The 21053-nt window shown below is 31.4% G+C and overlaps 1 protein-coding gene across 1 annotated transcript; it reads left to right on the top strand.

Annotated features, from left to right (window-relative positions):
* Window positions 1–13956: 13956 nt before the first annotated feature.
* On the top strand, window positions 13957–20689 carry LOC108558947 (WD repeat-containing protein 63; the record flags this gene model as incomplete). The annotated part of the gene is made up of 3 exons (XM_017916047.1): window positions 13957–17286; window positions 19828–19935; window positions 20575–20689. Coding segments are annotated over exons 1-3 (3553 nt in total), but the record flags the coding sequence as incomplete, so codon positions are not given.
* Window positions 20690–21053: the final 364 nt, after the last annotated feature.

Below are 21053 nucleotides of genomic sequence, written 5' to 3'. Positions count from 1 at the left end.
TGAAAATATCAATGTTGAAAATTCTCATTGAAAAACTTTAACATTTCAGTCTTAATTTTATAAATGGATGTTTAGTATTATTCAATACATTTTTATCATTTTCATTCTTATAAACTTACAAAACCACGCAAATCCTATTAATCACTAAAAAAATATTAATTAATTATTAAAATTCTAATTGGAAAACTTGAAAATTTCAATGTTGAAAATTCTTATTGAAAAACTTGAAAATTTCAGTCTTAATGTTATAAATGAATTTTTAGTATTATTCAATACATTTTTGTCATTTTCATTGTTATAAACTTACAAAACCATGAAAATAGTATTATTCTCTAAAAAGTTATGAATTAATCATAAAAATTCTTATTGGAAAACTTGAAAATTCTTATTGAAAAACTTGAATATTTCAGTCTTAATTTTATAAATGAATTTTTAGTATTATTCAATACATTTTTGTCATTTTCATTATTATAAACTTATAAAACCATGAAAATTGTATTATTCTCTAAAAAGTTATAAATTAATCCTCAAAATTCTAATTGAAAATCTTGAAAATTTCAATGTTGAAAATTTTCATTGAAAAACTTGAAAATTTCTGTCTTAATTTTATAAATGAATTTTTAGTATTATTCAATACATTTTTGTCATTTTCATTCTTAAAAACTTACAAAACTATGAAAATTGTATTATTCTCTAAAAAGTAATAAACTAATCATCAAAATTCTTATTGGAAATCTAGAAAATTTCATTGTTGAAAATTCTCATTGAAAAACTTGAAAATTTCAGTCTTAATTTTATAAATGAATTTTTAGTATTATTCAATACATTTTTGTCATTTTCATTATTATAAACTTACAAAACCATGAAAATTGTATTATTCTCTAAAAAGTTATGAATTAATCATCAAAAGTCTTATTGGAAATTTTTAATATTATTCAATACATTTTTGTCATTTTGATTCTTATAAACGTACAGAACCATGAAAATCGTATTATTCTTTAAAAAGTTATGAATTTTTCATGAAAATTCTAATTGGAAAACATGAAAATTTCAATTATTTGAACGTATAAATAATAATATTTCGTTTTTACAGATTTCCTGATTTTTATTTACTTAAAAATCTACTGTTTTGTTGCAATTCCTTAAATTTATTATGTAATTTCAGTAACCAAGAAAAGTACAAAGAAACAAAGAAATCCTATTTATTTCATAGCCCGAGTAAGAAGTGGAAGCTATAAATTTAAAGATATTCCAGTTAAATCGAGCGCAAATCAAAGTTTCTTCACTCACGAAAAACAACTCTAGTTTAGTTTCAGTTCATGCCTTTCTTATGTATGTATAAACTTATCTTTACTAATTTAAACTTAATTTTGAAATTTTCTAAATGTAAATTAATAAAATTAGTTTAAACAGTAACATTTATACAAAATATTCAATGAAATTAACAAAAAAAATTGAAATTCTTTAATAATCTAAAACATAATTAAATTGTAAATCACTTGAACTTAATTTATCTACTGCATTATTATTTCCACTCTATTCTAAATGAAACGTTGAATTGAGATTAATGCAGGATTGAGATTAATGAAGAAAAATCATCTCCATTTACCAATTCCACTCTATAATCAACAGTAATATTAGTTTCATACGCAAAACCCCGAAAGGCAATTAAAAAACTCGTTGCGAATATACAGATTATATTTATTTTTTTCATTATTCCCGCGGCAGGAAAACCGGATATAAAATCTATACTGCACTTCCTCCAGTTCCATTTCACATCCAATACGAATCCGCCAGCTCGCCCGTACGTCTGCGAAATTAAAAATCAATATTTACCTGCACTTCCGCCTTTTTTTTTTGTTCATTATATTCAATTACTTTTTTTATGTGAACAAGAACTGTCCATTTTCATTAACTAGAAACTGAATATTTTAATAGAAAAACGTATTTTTTTTATCTGGGAAATGCTTGGAAAATCTACGTTTTCTAATTTTACACATAAAAACGTTGGTTTTCATCCGAAAATAACCGAAATTGTACATTTTCATTAATCTGAAAACTGAAACTGAATATTTGAAAAGAATAAACGTATTTTTTATACGTTAAAAACATTAGTAGGAAAAATTTGGATATTTCATGAGGATGTAAAATATTCTTTTGCCTTTTCATTTCTTATATAAAAACGTTAGTTTTCGTCAAAAAATAATCGAAATTGTCCATTTTCATTAAAAAGAAGCTAAAAATGAATATTTGAAAAGAAAATCTTTGGTTTTCAAACCGCAACTAAAAAAAACTCATTTTTTTACGCGAAAATCAAGTCTAATTAATAAAGCGTCTAAAAATAAATTACTTAAATTTTTTTATCCTTTAAGTTTACATATAAAACCGACATTTTCATACGACAATATTTAATAAAGACAACAATGAAATTTTTCAATTTTTAGTTTATAATTTCAACAAAAATAATGCGTAAAATCAGTGCGAAAACGTTGAACAAAATTCTCAAATTTCAACACACTTTTTGATAAGAAATAACGAGAGAAATCAGTGAAAAAACAAGGATAATTAATATGACTTCATCTTTGGTTTCTCACTTTTTTCATCCGGAAATAATGAATGAAATCAGTTGGGAATACGTGGATAATTAATACAACAAGCTTCATCAATCTTTTGGCTTCTAATTTGAAAGCGAAAAAAAAAGGGGATTACGGGCATTCGGGATTAAAGCCTAAGCCTCCACATAAAAGTTATTTTCGCTGAATTCGTGTGTTCTTTCTATCTAGGATTAAAAGCTTTGCAGCAAACATTTGCGTATTATTTTTTTTGCTAAATTTTTGTTAAAAATGTAACAAATTTGAAGAGGAAACAAACAAAACAGTTTAATCTTCAATTAATTTCAAACAATCAATCATTAATTTCAGTTTAAACCTGTCAACAACATTCAAAATCAATAATCAATATTTGAAATTAAAAAATTTGAACTTGATATAAGTAAAAACTGGATTTTAGATACACCTGAAACTACATTTATTCATGCAACTTTGCGTCTGTTATTTTTTTTTGGGGTATATAAAGGATACATTTTATAATACACTTTTTCCGTCGCTTCTCACGAGAATTTAAAATGGAAATGCGACCGGATTCGTTTGCTCATTAAACCGCACGAGGCGAGAGCATTCAATGCGGAATTTATATCAAAAAGAAAGGAAAAGAAAGACTTTTGTTATGTAAATTTCGAGGCAAGATTAAAAGTTTCTCCATTCCCATCATCAAAAAGAAAGAAATAGGGAGGAAAAAAATGATTAATTCATAACAGGAAGAAAGGAAATTTAGTTTAATTAATTTAAAAAAAAAGGACGATTCATGGTTAATTGATGAGATTGGGTTTTGGCTCATCGTTAATTGATAACTAGGCTTGAGTTTTACTAATTAATCTCTTTATTTATTGAGTCATCTTCATGAGTTTGGATGATCTGCTCTTTCTCACTCTTCGGAAGGATTGCGCGAAGTTTTGCGCGCACCGCGATCAGAGTCCACCTGTAGTGTGCTCAGTCCTCATCCTGCTGAACGTCGGGACGCTTCGCGTTTGTTTGAGTTTGTCTCGTGTTTGTCTCCTGTTTGTTCTCTGTGATCATCATCAAAAAAAAGAAAAGAAGGAATCAAGAATGGAGGAATCTGAAGCGGTTTGTACCTTGTTTTTGCTCAATATTTGACTTTGCGCGATTGGATTCGTTAATTTTCGAGCGTAACTTCCCTTCGGAGATGGAAATTTTCCTTAAGAGAGTGGGACGAATTGATGTTCCAGGATAATCGAATCATGAACGAATCAGTTTGCGTTTGATTACATTCTCTTAATCCTTTCAATAATTAATCGACTTGATACTAAGTAAATTTGCGAATAACATCATTACTATTGCTATTAATACTAATCTTATTACGTAATCCAAACATAATTTACAAGACCGTATTCATAATAATCTATTTACTAGTTTCAAACAGAAATTATACAATTATCTCTATATTATTAACAGTTTTCTCAAAGCTATCACCTTTAATAATAAAAATGGTACACGAGGTGTCGAGTATCTCCACTTTTATCTTTCTTCCAATATAAATCGATATTTTCTTAATAATTAGGTTAAGTCCAGAATTCTTTAGAATTATTCCTTTTGTTTTAATAGATCGTCCAAACTATAATAAATATAATTTCTCATTTCAGCAAAAAAAATGAACTTTGTCAATCTTTTAAAGAAAAATTCCATAATATTTCTACAAAATCAACTTTTCATTTATTAAATTATTGATTTAATAATCTGTTTTTTTTTTACTGATAATTCATAATTTTTAGTAAAAAAATGTCAAGATTTGTAAGCAAACGTTTAGAGAAAATATTTTGTCAAGAATATTAGTAAATTTATTTAGCTAAGATATGTAATCAAATGTTTAGTGAACAGATTTAGTCAAGATTTTTAATAAACATCTTTAATCAAGACTTGTAATCAAAATATTTAGTCAAAAAGAAGGTTATAAACTTATTTTTTATACGGTGAAAACATTTGTAAGAAAAATTTGGATATTTCATAGCTGTGTAAAATGTTCTTTTCCTTTCTAATTTCTTATATAAAAACGTTGGTTTTCATCCGAAAATGACCAAAAATTATACATTTTCATTAAACTGAATATTTGAAAAGAATAAACGTATTTTCGTCAGATCGTCCAAACTATAATAAATGTAATTTCTCATTTTATATAAAAAGTGAACTTTGTGTGAAGAAAGTGAAGACTTGTAATCAAAATATTTAGTCAAAAAAAAGGTTATAAACTATATAGTTTTATTCTAAAGTTATATTAATCAATATACAGTGGAACCTCACTTTACGAGTTTAATCCGTTACAAAATTTACGGATTTTTACTCGTATAGTGAACATGTTCAAATATATACATAATATATATGTGTGTACACAAGTTTTAAAAATGATGTAGGAAACGCGCAATCCGAGTCATTTTTCTTACAATTCATTTTTGCTCGTTAAGCGAGGTTCCACTGTAACTAGTCTAAATAGAAGATAAACAATGCGTAGGTTACATAAACGAACTGACTAAACATTCAATTGAGAGCTTTCTAGAATGGTTCGATTTAATTTTGCGACTGTCGTTTTGTCGTTGCGATTTTTGGTGTGGAAGGATTAAAACAATATGTTGTTACATCGCATGTTTGTGTTTCATTAGTCTGGAAGCCCGCGCCTCGACATAATCGGACTTCGAAATGGACCGAAAACATCGATTATAAGGGAACAAAGCGCATGGAAATCGATGACAAAAGCTTTGAGAATCCGAAAATTAAGTTACTGACCATTGATTCTATATATCCTTTTTTTTAAACGAGAAAAGGAATCTTGTATTTCGTTTCCATTCTTTCAATCGGATGAATGCGTTTTTTCCTCTTTTTCTGGCAATTTATCCTTCGCTTTTGCTCTCTCTCTCGGTTTTCGTTGTTGTAAATCAATTGCAGGAAACGCTGGACTCCTATTCCCATAACTCATATAACAAAGTTTCTCTTCCTTTGACAGTAATCATAATGATAGCTTCTCGTATTTATAATGGAATCTCTGCTTCACTCAAACTTCGTTATTCCACAACGGAAGCTTTCTTTTATTATTACTTATTTACGAAATAATAGTTGATTTATTATGTTTTCCATTTCTTAAGCAACAAAATTCAATTATTTAACATTATTCAAACAAAAAAAAAACATATTTTTTTTCAATAATTTAATAAAATATGTACTGAAACATTGCTTATTTAACAACGTTTTCAACATTGTATTACATTCCCCAAATATTCAGCTTTCATTCGCGTCTTTTGGATTTATTCTATCTATTATAGTTTTCGAGAAAATCAATGAAATGTGAAAACACTGCTTATTTTTTTTTTCAACTTTGAACACGAATTACAGCCATAAGGATAAAACCACAGTAATATATCAATTCTTGCTAGATTCCACAAATATTCATCTTTTATTCGCTTCTTTTGGATTCATTCTATCTATTATAGTTTTCGAGAAAATCAATGGAAAGTGAAAACACTGCTTATTTTTTCGTTTTTTCAAGTTTGAACGCGAATTACAGCCATAAGGATAAAACCACAGTAATATATTAATACTTGCTAGATTACTCAAACATTCAGCTTTCAAACGCATCTATTGGATTCATTCTATGTATTATAGTTTTCGAGAAAATCAATAAATTGTGAAAACACTGCTTTTTCGAGCATTATTTTTCATTTTTTCAACTTTGAACACTAATTACAGCTATAAGGATAAAACCACAGTAATATATTAATACTTGCTAGATTCCTCAAACATTCAGCTTTCATACGCATCTTTTAGATTCATTCTATCTATTATATAAAATTGTTAAAATGTAGAAACACACAGCGTTCATTTTTCAACTTTGAACGCAATTTTATCTAAACATATTGATTGAAAATCTAGGCTAAACATTTTGATTAAAAAAATCTTGACTTAATGCAACTTCTTGCAAAGTTCATAAGCTTCCATTAAAGAAAAACAACTATTTTCATGCGTTTCCATTATGCATGGAAATTCTGTAAAAAGTACAAAAAAGATGCACGTAACCGAAGGAAAATGTTAATTAAAAAGTTCCCGGGATCATCGATTCGCTGCGCCCAAATTGCATCACTCTCGGCTTAAACGAAGCGAAGAAAATGCGTCTCTTGTCTTATTTGCAAACATTTTTTTTTGTCACTTATTTTAATTTCTTATTTACGTTCAATTTGCCTGAAGGAGGCTTCAGATTGAAATGAAAATGAGTATAGAAAATAAATAAATAAAATAAATAATAAAGTGTAGGCGACACTAGAAATTAATTAGAATTTCCTCTTTACGTTTTGCTAAATTTCCCGAAAGCCTTTGTGCGTCTGTTAGGGCTATTAATTAAAAAGAGCACGAGAAAGGTAAAGCAAAAAAAAAAACTTTGTTAAAATAGAGATGAAGAAAATAAAAAGGAGAAAAAGTGCAGGTTGTTTAATGAGCACGTCGGATAAAGGGATTTATTATTTCGAGCGTGAAGTCTCAAAGGCGCGCCAAACTCGCGTGCCTTTCCTATGGGAACTTACGTGAAACGCTTCCAAAGACATTCATCCTTCAGGAAAAGAAGTTTCTCTCTATTATTTTTTATTTTTGTTACGACCAATTGAAGTTGGATTTAATCCAATAGGAACAAAAACTTTGAATGGAAACACGAATTGTTTCTTTCGATATTATCAAACCGTACTATAGTGAAGCCGCACTGTGCGAAGTATTGCATAAGAATTTGCTGCTGCAGATGTTTCATCGTGTGTTTGTGACCATATAAGGATTTGTTTAGAGCTCGCAGCTGATAAATAAAATTTGTTAATCTTCCAATTAAAAGCAAAAATAAATACAAAATATAAAAATTGATCTGTTTCAAGAGATTTTCTTTTAGATTTAAGCTTTTATTATAAAAACAGAAGTTATTTTTATATATTTATACAAGTATAAATGTATTAAATACATACAAAAATGTAAAAAATAAGCAGTTTCAAGACAACATTTCTTAACTTTAAAGTTGAATCTTTACAACGCAAAAAGAAGTTATTCATATATAATTTTATACACGAAATATGAAATTTTAAATTAATAATTAATATCAAAACAATTTGTTAAGTTTAAACTTGAAATCGAAGTTATTTTTGCATATTTATATAGGAAATATGTTGAAATAATAGAGAAATAATTAAACTTTGAAAATTGATGAATTTGCAGGACATTCTTTTAACTTGAAAGTTAAAAATTTGCAATTAAAAAATTGATAAATTTGTTAGTTTTTAATCTGAAATTATATAGTAAAAACGTGTAATTTTTACATATTTGTAAGATAAATATTATACTTCTAAAATTGATTAATGTTAACAAAAAAAATGTAACTTTCTACAAGAAAATCTCTAGAATTAATATAAAAAAAGTGTAAAAATTAATTAGTTTGAAGATAAAATTTGTTAAGATGATTATTTGTTACGTAGGTGTGACATCTGATTTTTCGTGACAATTCGACACGTTTCGTGCCTACACGACGATTGTTTATACGTTTCAGAACCGCTGGGATTCATATAAGAGTTTTTTTTAAAGATTCGCAGGTGCAGATGACTCATTGTTACGCAGGTGTACCAACTGATTCGTCGTGACAATTCGAGACGATTCGTGACCACACGACGACTGTTTATACGTTTTAGAACCTCTGTGATTCATCGCGACGCAAAGTCGTATGTTTGTGACCATATAAGGATTTGTTTAACGATTTGCAGGTGCAGATGATTCATCGTTACGCAGGTGTACCAACTAATTCGTCGTGACAAGTCGACAAGATTCGTGCCCACACGACGATTGTTTAGACGTTTCAGAACCGCTGTGATTCATCGCGACGCAGACAAGTCACGTTTTCGTAACAAACAAAACTTAACACTTTAATTTGACAATAAATTTGATACAATATTAAAAACTGTAAAATAACGTCGAACAATACAAAAAAAAATGAATTTAATAGTAACAACACATTACAAGAAAAATCGATTTTATTCTTTTGCTTTTTATAATTTTCAAACTGCACTAAAATTCCATCTACAAATATAATAAATAATTCATATTTTAATTATCAATTTTCTTCATTACTTTTTTTTTTGTTATAATCTACTCTCATATTCTATCTAAAAAATACATACCTTTAATTATAAATTTATATAAAAACTATTGTTTTTTATTAACTTTTTCTTTCATTTTTCATGCTTTATAATGAGAACTATAAACAATATTTTTAATTACTTTCAGTGCAAATCAATTGTCTAGACGGACACGCACACATCGTCATTAAAAACGCATAAAAATGCAAACGAAAAACCACAAAATCAGTAAAAAAAAACAAACAAATTTGCATAGGAGTTCGGTTAACGCGTTACATTAACTAATTAAAACACGTTGCGTAATACAACGAAACGAAAAGTATTCCATTTTCTCTCTGGAAATTAAAGAAATAGAAGTACATGAATGAAATGAACAAGAATTATTTATTAATTGAAGTAATGGAAATGCAACAAGTTTTTTTTTTCTTTTCTTCTTTGGTATCGAGTTCCGCACAGCGGAAAACACTCAGCAAATACGAAATAATTGCGTGTAGGAAATGTATTGATAATATTTACTGTGTTATTCCAGTCCCAAGTTTTTTTTCTAGTGTTGTTTCAAGTTAAAGAGTGTACAGTTTTATGTTTGCATTTAATCAAGAGATTTTCTTCTATAAATATATAAAAATAACTTATGTTTTTATTGTAAATGCTTAAATCTTGAAACTGATTAATTTTTACACTTTTTTTTGTATTAATTCTTGTAGAAGTTTACATTTTTTTTTAATATTAATCAATTTTAGAAGTTTAATATTTATCTTACAAGTATGTAAAAATTACACGTTTTTACTATATAGTTTCAGATTAAAAACTAACAAATTTATCAATTTTTTAATTGCAAATTTTTAACTTTCAGATTTATCAATTTTTAAAGTTTATTTATTTTCCTGTTATTCAAACAATACAGGAAATAGTATAAATATGCAAAAATAACTTTGATTTCAAGTTTAAACTTAACAATATTATTATATAAAAGTTAATGAATAACTTCTTTTTGCGTTGCAAAGATTCAATTTAAAATTTAACAAATGTTGTCTTGAAACTGAATATTTTTTACATTTTTGTATGTATTTAATAGATTTACTTGTATAAATATTTAAAAATAAGTTCTGTTTTTATAATAAAAGCTTAAATTTTCTCTTGAAACTAATTAATTTTTACACTTTTTTTTGTATTAATTCTTGTAGAAGTTTACATTTTTTTTTTGTTAACATTAATCAATTTTAGAAGTTTAATATTTATCTTACAAGTATGTAAAAATTACACGTTTTCACTATATAATTTCAAATTAAAAACTAACAAATTTTGATATAAATTTATCAATTTTTTAATTGCAAATTTTTAACTTTCAGATTTATCAATTTTTAAAGTTTATTTATTTTCCTGTTATTCCAACATATTTCCTGTATAAATATGCAAAAATAACTTTGATTTCAAGTTTAAACTTAACAATATTATTATATAAAAGTTAATGAATAACTTCTTTTTGCGTTGTAAAGATTCAATTTAAAACTTAACAAATGTTGTCTTGAAACTGAATATTTTTTCATATTTATAGTGTAAATAAAGGATGAAACGTTCTCATCTTAAACACAAAAAAAAATCAATTTAAATATAGATGACCGTAATTCGATTCTGGTATCAACGTCGAAAGTTCTATTCTTCAGGATATAATCTGCATACATTTTCCCTATGCGGATACGGAAACATCCCTAAAACGTATTTTTCATATCTTTCCATGCAGATGGGAGGGAAGTAACGTAAGAATGAAGATGGAAAAGGCAAGACGCGACGATGGGAACTTAAATTTTTTACATTGTAGGCAAATGAACCCTCCGAGAGAATATATATATACATACATGCATGTACTTTCTTTTGGAGACTTTACGATGGTAAAACTCGCCCTCAGACAGACAAACAATATTCAATTCAATTTGTCCGGCATCTAAATTTTTTTCTTTTACTTATTTCTTCGTTGTTTTTTTATTATCGAAGTAAGGACGTGTTAGGTTCGTTGATTTGTGGCTGCTATAATTTACGTTGAAAGGAAGAAAAAAATGTAGGATGAAAAAGGGAGAGAAAAGCAGATGAGAGATGTAAAAAGCGCAAATTGCAAACTTCTGGGGTAATTGCAAAAACCGGACTCAAAGCGACTCAAAGGGAATATTTTGTAATGAGTAATTTTTAGTTCGTAAAAAATTACAAATTTGTACAACATTTCTCCATTTTTACGTGTTTTATGCAAATAAATTATTAATCAATTTACCTAGAAATTGCATCAACAAATTCTGATTTAAGATTTATCATTTTTTTTGTAATAAAAAGAATCTTGAAAAACGTCAATATTTAAAGTTTATTATTTCAAAACTTAACAAACTTAATCTTAACAAAATAACGAAATAATCAGTTTCTTTTGTTTGTTTAAAGTATAAATAAGAGATGAAATGTTCTCAATTTTTAATATTTTTGAATAACGAGAAAATTGACAAAATTTAATTCGAATTATTGTATAAAATTTAACGAATTAATCTTTGTAAAATTTTATGATCAATATTCTGAAATTTTACTGTCTCAATTTTAGAATATTTGAACTGACTTTTCTCTTACTTATGTTTTTGTGATATTGAATAAAATTTTGGTCCTCAAAAGTGTTGAAATCTTCCTGTAATCCTTAGATGATTGTTTGCGTAATAACCGCCGAAATGCTGAGGAAGTTTGCGGATTAATTTGCAGACACGGTAATTGTTTCCTAATGAAATTTGAATAAGGAAAGTTCGCAAATTCCCTTTCGCCGAAAACCGAAATAACGGTTAATCATTTAATGTGTTTCTGCGTGCGGGAGTGGCGGTTGCAGCAGTAAAAAAAAACGACGACAGGAAGAAGCTACACCTACTCTACCTTTATACATATATACAATTCTCTCTACACCTAACCACTCCGAGTAATTCACTTAATTTACCTGAAAGCTTTTAACTCTTATTAGCCGTTAGATCTAGGCGCGGCTCATAATCTCTTCATAATGCCTCTCGACATTCCCCTCCTGCTTTTTTTTGTTTGTTTTTCTTTTAATTAAACTTCCTTCGTTTTCTTTTTTTAATTAAATTTTTCTCCGCGTCGAGGGAGGTCGACTGTTATTCAGCAATACATTTTATTGCGGTAATACCGACATTAATCTACGCCGGAGGCCAATAGACACGTCTCGCGTTGCAATATACTTCACCTTTCCGCAACTACTGCTGTCTTCTGCGATGAAAGTCCTTGCAAACATCCATTTGCTCCTTCATATATATGTTTCTTTTATCGATCTTTACGTTTTATGTGAAAGAAACTTCACTATGTTCGAGTGCATCAATGATAATAACTGTCTCCAGAACTCTTGAAATTAAGCAATATCGATCAATGTCACAGCTTATTTTACGTGAAGCACGAATATTGCAAATATGTACTTTAGCATATTTTGTAGTCAATGATATGATAGTCACAGCTACGAGACTTAATGTAAAGAGACTGCTTTTTTCGAAGCTTTAAAACATAATACAACGAAAGTTACAAATGTTAAATTTATCACGATTTATATATCAAGCTTTAATTTGGTTATTCAATGACCTTTTTGATCATAAAGTTATGGGACTTAATGTAAAAATACTACTTTTTCAAAGCATTACAAAAAAGTTTTAAAATTTTCAAAATCTTGACAATCATCAATATTTAAAGTTCGTTTATTTAACTATTATTTCAACTTTGAACTTAACAAATTCAATCTTAACAAAATAATCAGTTTTTGTTGTCTGTTTAAAGTGTAAATCAGGTATGAAATGTTCTCAAAATTTAATATTTTTGAATAACAAGAAAATTAACACAATTTAATTCCAATTATTCTCTAAAATTTAACGAATTATACAAAGATAAATTAAGATTAATATTTGTAAAATTTGATCAATATTCTCCAAAATCTAAAATGAAAATGCTTGTTTTTTGTGATATTGAATAAAATTTTGGTCCTCAAAAGTGTTGGAATCTTCTTGTAATCCTGTAAATTGTTTCCTAATAAAATTTGAATAAGGAAAGTATTATTTCAACTTTAAACTTAACAAATTCAATCTTAACAAAATAATCAGTTTTTGTTGTCTGTTTAAAGTGTAAATCAGGTATGAAATGTTCGCAAAATTTAATATTTTTCAATAACTAGAAAATTAACAAAATTTAATTCCAATTATTCTATAGAATTGATAAACACCTTTTATATCTTATACATCTTACTTTAATTTGATTGCCAATTAAATTATAAGACTAATAGTCAAGACATGATATTTCCTTTATTTATAGCCAAAAAATGTAACTAATATTAAATAAGTTCGATTTTGATTAAAATTGATATGAAATGCGAAACACATCAAACGGGATCAAAGAACACTCCTCGCCTTTGCATAATATTTCATTTTCCCTGTAATACGAGATGGGAGTCCCCGCGCGGAATGCCTTCAGGCGAGACCCGAATACTGAAGAACGAGAATCCTTCGCGCCAGGAATCATAATTCTTTCGTTACATTCGAACGGCATTAAGACGCACACAGAAAAAAGAAAGGACAGAAACGAGAATGGGGAAGTTCATAATTTTCCAATTATTCAGAAGAAAAAACGTGTAAATCTAAATTAAAATCTAATTTGCGGTTGCAGTTAAACCGTGAGCTGCAAAGTATATTAATAGTGCGGAGGGATGGAAAGAGCGGGCGCAGACTGCTAACAAAAAAAAAATGCCAGGTTTTCCCCGAGCTTCACTCTTTGGTGTAATAACAATAAAAGCAGGGACGAAGAATCGATATTTCCAATATTGAAACGAGGCGAGAATATATGAAGCGCGAAACAGAATATAAATAAAAAGAAGGAAAGCAATCGCAGCCAATTTAATACGATTTCGACGTTCTGCGGTTTTGGGTGGAAATTATTATTATTATTATTATTAATACAGCAAGATGAAAATAAATGATTATTGTGTAAATATCTTGAAGCAGATTTATTTGTTTCTATATAAACCGGAAGTTTTCCGCAAAGCAAACATGAATCCAATAATCTTCTCATAAGTTGCAAACTGTTTATGCTCATACTTAACCCGCAACGAAAACTTAATTTAATAGACGTTTAATTCGAAAACTTTCCGAGCGAGTCGCGTTTGATCGATGGAACGTTGTTGCCATAACGATTATATAAATAAAGCAAAGTTTCGATCAGTGTGATCCGGAATGCCGACGGAAGACGATCTGACGCAAGAGTCGACGCACGGTGAAGAGGATGCCGAGAAACCGGAGAAGAAGAAACGCAAGAAGAGGCGGAAGCATCGATCCAGGCATCACAGAAGATTGACCAAAGAGAGCGTACCCAACTTCGAGATTCCAGGTGTAGTTCACGTGGTGCTGGATGAAAGCGTGCAAAGAGTTCTGAAAGCCGTTGTTGGTGAGGATATTACAGCAGAGAAACCTTGGAAGAAGGTGCAGAAGGAGCTCGTGCAAGAGCAAATCGAGGGCGAGGATGTTCCGGAAGAGTTTCAGTGTTTTATACCTTACAAACAGGAGATTATTGAATATTCCTCCAGCAAAATGCTGCTGGGTTACATTCCGGACGAGTCCAGGGAGTACGACGAGTTTTTATTCTGCTTGAACCCCGAAGCCGAAGAAGCTGTGAACGCTATCATTAAGAAGATCGAGGAGCGACAGCAGACGCGTTTGAACAACAGCATCAACAAGACTATACATCCGTGGAAGACTTTGGGAAGTGGGCCTGAAGTTGAGGAGAATATAGTCAAATATTCTAGAGGCTTGTATCGCGTCGAATTTGAAACGAAATACCCGATAATGGAAGGAAACGTTCAGTTTAGACCGAGAATGGTGCATCAGGTGCGCGACGGTTACGTCGAGTTACTTCTTCCTAATCGCGTTACCATAACCAACGTCTTCAAGAGGAGGATCGATGCTGAGACTCAGGTGGCTCCAACAGTCCGCACAGACGAAGCCCAAACCAACTGTCCGTACCCGAGGAACGCTTGGACTCAATACGAGTACGATTGCGTTTACGTGAAGACGCTTTCCAAAGATTTCGTCGCGAGATTCGGCGATTTCGTGCAGCGCGAAATGGACGCAATCGCCAACGATTTACTCATCAACGGAAACATCAATCTGTACACCGACGATTACCGAGATTTGATAGTCGATGAAAGATACTCGAAAAAAGATGAGAGGACTATAGGGATGCAGGACGAGTACATGTCTTTTAAGGAGAATAAAAAGTGCAAGGATAAGATGATTTCTGCCGTGGCCTGGCATCCTTTGTGGACCGGAATTGTGGCTATTGCGTACACATCGAAATCGCCTTTATGGTTTCACAGAGGAAAGAATCCGGAGAATTATTTGTACGAAATCGCGCACGGTTATAATCCGGTCTTGATCTGGTCCTTCAACGACGGGCTAAAACCTAAACTGTACTTGGAAGCTTATCGAGCTGTTCATTGCTTAAGCTTCTGTCCGCACGACGAGAATATCTTAATTGGCGGATGCGAGAACGGTCAAATCATTCTTTGGGATTTGAAGAACAAGATTTACAAAGTGGAAGAGATCGAGATTCTGACCACTTCCCAGCAGAATTACCGCGTGCAAATGTACTCGTTGATGAAGTGGATGAAGAACACGAGAAATGCGGCTATCGTCCCACCGACTGCCGTCTCCGAAATCTCTTTCTCTCACACCAACAACGTGACTTCTATATTTTGGGTGCATCCGACTTGCTTCTTCTCGAAAACCGGCCAATACGAAACAGTGAGCGCCGAAGATCCGTCTTTGCAGTTCGCCACTTCGGGCGCCGACGGCGCCATAAAGTTTTGGGATTTAAAGCAGAAACCGATATCCATGCCGGGCGAGTACAGACCTCAACGTAAACTGCGAAGACTGAAGAAACGTCCGAGCGCTTTAACATTGGACGTCTCGCCGTTCAGAATCCTTCACAGAAAACTGAAACCTCACTATCAATTGAATGTTATTTTACCGAAGGGAACGACCAGATGTCCGGTTGCCATCACCATTTTACCGTCGTTTCAAATACCTATAGAAGAGGTGAATCCGGATCCGGATCGCGTCTTCAATTTAGCGCAAAGGTTGTATTTCAAACCGCTGTTGACTGATGATGGGAAGATGATGAAGCAGGAGTTTTGCGTTGGAACGTATTTCGGGGATTTCGCGATCGGGAATTGGGAAGGATTCGAGTATATGTCTGGGGAGATTTGCGCGCAGGAGCAGGCGAAGATCTTCAACATAGCGAGGTATCATGACGGGCCTGTGTTGACGTTGGAGAGGTGCCCGTATCGTGAGGATATTTATTTGACTGTCGGCGGGAAGGTTTTCGCTGTTTGGAAGACCAGTTTGAAGTCGATGCCGATCCTTTGGCGGAGGTCCAGGTTTAGGTATCTGCATGGGCATTGGACTCCCGAAATACCTGGAGGGATCAGGATTAACAGGTCGGATGGGAACAGGGAAATCTGGAGCTTCGATTGTAGGAGTGATACGTTCTACATGGATTTGGCGTATTCGGGGAAGGCTCTGCTGCAAGGGAAACCCCATCCGTTTATTATGGAGGAAAACTTGATTGGTTTAGCTGATGATGTCGGCTCGTTTCGCTTGATTTATTTGGCTGTTCCGCCGAGCGAACATTACGACGAGCAATTAGAAGTGATTAACAATATTTTCGATTCTTCGGCGTCGCGGAAGGAGCAGTTTTTGAAGTGGCAGCAGACTTGGGTCGACACCAACGCTTCGTACATACAAAGAAACATGGCTGAAGCTATAGAGGAAGCGAAAAGGAAGAAGGAGGAATTGGAGATACTCAAGCAACGAGAGGAGGTTTTGGCTGAGATGAGAGCTGCAGAAGAAGCCAAATTGGCTGCGGCTAAACTGAGAGCGCCTCCTGGGAAATACGAGGAATGGGCTCACGAGCAGTGGATCGTGAAGGAGCAGGAACGGATGGGAAACGTTCTTCTATCGAAAAAACGTTTAGACACGGAGACTCTGATCAAGCAGCAGGCGCCTCTGAAGAAGATCGAGGAGCAGGAGGAGAGGAAGAAGCAGCGGCAGAAGGAGAGGCTGCACAAGGCCAACGATATTTTCAACGATACCATCGCGATGCTCTTCCCTGATCTGCTGAAGGATCGGGAGGTCGTCAAAGAGACGACGACTTTCACTACGGCCGATTACGAGAACGTGAAGAAGCAGTACTTTCAGGCGTACGACGAGGTTAAGGACGGGGTCGATACGTACGTGGAAGAAAATCCTTTCGTGTACAACTTCGACTGGAAAGTCATCAAAGCTACGAACAAGCAGAAGAAGAAAAACGCGGAGTTTATCAATAGCGTTTCGCATAGGTCCAGATACGACACGGAGAGGAAACCGAAGAAGGAATATTCGCATCCTCAGCATTCTTTGTTTAAAGGTTACTCTACCTTTGGTGAGGGTGACGAGGGTGGTCTGAATATGGGTGGTGTCTTCTCGCAATCAACTATGGCCAGTTTAACCAACATCAGTAATTTAGGAGTGAATTTTTAAATATTTATTTTTTTCTACCAATTCCAATAAAATCTAGTTCAATTACTATTATTATTGTTTTACTAATAAATAATTCTTTATTCAATTAAGTAGATTGTATAATAAAATAATATATCAAAGTTTTTACAATTATTCCATGGCTATTCGCCTTACATAACATTTATAAATATATATGTGGTATCTGTGGATTTATTTTATTTAATTATTGCATCGGGTGAGTAAAAAAAGTATAATTTGTTTGTGTGCGGGAAAGGATTGTAAAAGATGGTGTCTTTAAATAATTAAAAATCTTGCAATCTTCATTATTTTTCTATCAATTTCCATAAAATCTAGTTGAGTTTTTTTTTTAAATCCTAATTCGTTAACTTGAAATTCAACATAGTTTTTAAAATTTCATTGGGTAGAAATATGTATATTTAATAGAATCAAGGAAATAAAACTTTTTTTTTTTTTTTGGAACTGTTATAAAGTTTATGTGGAAACTTTGCATCTCCATCCGAAACAGAAATTACAGAAACTGAAACTCTGTCCGAACAATATACACATTTCCATAATAAAATCTAGTTCAATTACTAATGTAATTGTAAAAATAAATATGAAATTAAAATTTATCTTGCAATATTCATTATTTTTCTATCAATTTCCATAAAATCTAGTTGAGTTTTTTTTTTAAATCCTAATTCGTTAAGAAATTCAACATAGTTTTTAAAATTTTATTGGGTAGAAATATGTATATTTAATAGAATCAAGGAAATAAAACTTTCTTTTTTTGGAACAATTATAAGGTTTATGTGGAAACTTTGCATCTCCATCCGAAACAGAAATTACAGAAACTGAAACTCTGTCCGAACAATATACACATTTCCATAATAAAATCTAGTTCAATTACTAATGTAATTGTAAAAATAAATATGAAATTAAAATTTATCTTGCAATCTTCATTACTTTTCTATCAATTTCCATAAAATCTAGTTGAGTTTTTCTTTTTAAATCCTAATTCGTTAAGAAATTCAACATAGTTTTTAAAATTTCATTGGGTAGAAATATGTATATTTAATAGAATCAAGGAAATAAAACTTTCTTTTTTTTTTTGGAACAAATATAAAGTTTATGTGGAAACTTTGCATCTCCATCTGAAACAGAAATTACAGAAACTCTGTCCGAACAATATACACATTTCCATAATAAAATATAGTTCAATTACTAATGTAATTGTAAAAATAAATATGAAATTAAAATTTATCTTGCAATATTCATTATTTTTCTATAAATTTCCATAAAATTTAGTTGAGTTTTTTTTTTAAATCCTAATTCGTTAAGAAATTCAACATAGTTTTTAAAATTTCATTCTGTAGAAATATGTATATTTAATAGAATCAAGGAAATAAAACTTTCTCTTTTTTTTTGGAACAAATATAAAGTTTATGTGGAAACTTTGCATCTCTATCCGAAACAGAAATTACAGAAACTGAAACTCTGTCCGAACAATATACACATTTCCATAATAAAATCTAGTTCAATTACTAATGTAATTGTAAAAATAAATATGAAATTAAAATTTATCTTGCAATATTCATTATTTTTCTATCAATTTCCATAAAATCTAGTTGAGTTTTTTTTTAAATCCTAATTCGTTAAGAAATTCAACATAGTTTTTAAAATTTCATTGTGTAGAAATATGTATATTTAATAGAATCAAGGAAATAAAACTTTCTTTTTTTGGAACAATTATAAGGTTTATGTGGAAACTTTGCATCTCCATCCGAAACAGAAATTACAGAAACTGAAACTCTGTCCGAACAATATACACATTTCCATAAAGTGCAAAACTTTCCACCCAATAATTTCATAACCATTTCGAATTAAACTATTAAGTTTTAATTAAATGCAATAACATTTGATGATCTTAAATACGTTTTTATAAAATTATTACAACTTCAAAGAAAATGTTGTTAGATCTCATAATAATCATATTTAGCCGTTTTCTTTTTTTAGTAAACCATTTAAATAATGGCAATTCGCAGGGGAAACATAATCCAGAAGTTTATCCGCGCGAACTTTCGGCCCAGTGCGTCTATGCACTTAGTGCCCAAAAAACATTTCCGGTCGGCCCTAATTTTCATTCCACTTCGGGGAGAAATTAACTGTGCTTCCGTTCCATGAAGCAAAATGTCCTCATTTCTATTCTACAACGCTCTTAAAACTCCATTTAACAACTGGAATCAAGACATAATTCTATCACAAATAATTTTACAAAATAAACTACTTTCTACTTTCATGTTTTTTTTTATCCAGAATCTAGACTCTATTTATTTTCTAAATTCGATTTCCTCATGTTTACTTTATATCTGCTTACGTGCACTCAAGGATTTACGTTTCTCTCCTATAATCCGCTTTACATCAAATGCATTTTCTCTGCACGACTTCTTTGATACTCCTCCATTTCGATTCAAGCTTTTCATTCAATCACTTTTGTAGCTGCGTTTGTTTGCTCGTTTAAAATATCGCAATTTTCTCTATTTTTTTCAGGTAGTTTTGTCGCGTCTGAAGGAGTCCGTCGCTCCTGCTGAGATCGACCCAGGCGCCTCCGCCGAATACTATCCATTCGCCACGGTTCTTCGGCTACGGGTTTTGCAGGTACGCAACTTCTTGACTTCTTCTCTCCTCCGGAAAAGAAAAGAAAAACTTATCGAAGCAAACTTCTAAATCGCATTAGCGCTCAACTCCGAAGCACAAAGTGCATCCATGAATATTTAAATTGCCACGTCCATCCGAACTATCCAACAATTTACTCCGTCCCATTGTTAACACTTGCCCAACAAGAGAATCCTCGAAGTTCGCAAATAACACTCGCATGCATTTGCGTTCACGGATGCGGCCAGAAAACGTACTGTAATTATACACTATTCAACATTATTATATCATTCATAAATCCAAAAAATACAGCTAAAACTTTGAGTTATTGATTAAAGACAAACAATTTTAGAATTGTAGAGTATTCACTAATCTTAGAAACATGCATCAAATTGTTAATGAGACTGTCGAGGTTTCTGATTAATTAAACGCAATTAATGAAAACCAATTGATTTCACGCCTCGAACGAACGTGAAATATCTTTGAACTCTGCACGCAATTATCCAAGCGCATTTGCACGTACATAAAGTCTACTTGAACTGAATTATTTGAGAACAATTCAACAGTTTGTGAATGGAGGAAATTGTAACTGTAACTGGTAGCAATTAATGCGAACGCTAATTTGATGCGTTAATTTTGCAGATCGTGTTCGGGATAACGTTCCTGATAATGGGAACGGTGGCCTTCATCGAGGAACGTGGAGAGCTTAACCTGGGCCTGGGTATTCCCGCCGGTGCGTCCACGATAATAGCGGCCGGTAAGTAATCGACGTAACTCTTGAATGCAGCGGCGATTAAACCACGGATTAATCGCCGTGCAGATCGATAGTTTACTCTCGCATCCCCGCATCATTTTATCCGATCATTACGCTGCAGACTTTCCGTTATATTTAACGTCAAAGTTCAGATTTTCAATTGACTTCGTTATTAATCCGAGCGATATTAAAGACGACAAATTTTACCTCTAAATAATATATTCAAGTAATATTATACTTATATTTCCAACTGGGAAAGAAACATCTTTGGAATTGTGCACACACACTGCACACATTCTTAAGTAAATTTCTGCATTCTATGGAAAGTTTCGCGTGAATTTCAATTCATGTATTCTTCTTTTGATTT

The sequence above is a fragment of the Nicrophorus vespilloides genome, unplaced genomic scaffold, assembly GCF_001412225.1.
Source record: "Nicrophorus vespilloides isolate i.1.1-1 unplaced genomic scaffold, Nicve_v1.0, whole genome shotgun sequence".
Lineage (NCBI taxonomy): Eukaryota > Metazoa > Arthropoda > Insecta > Coleoptera > Silphidae > Nicrophorus > Nicrophorus vespilloides.
The sequence above is the reverse complement of the archived record's forward strand: the minus strand, read 5'-3'. Positions and strand labels throughout refer to the sequence as shown.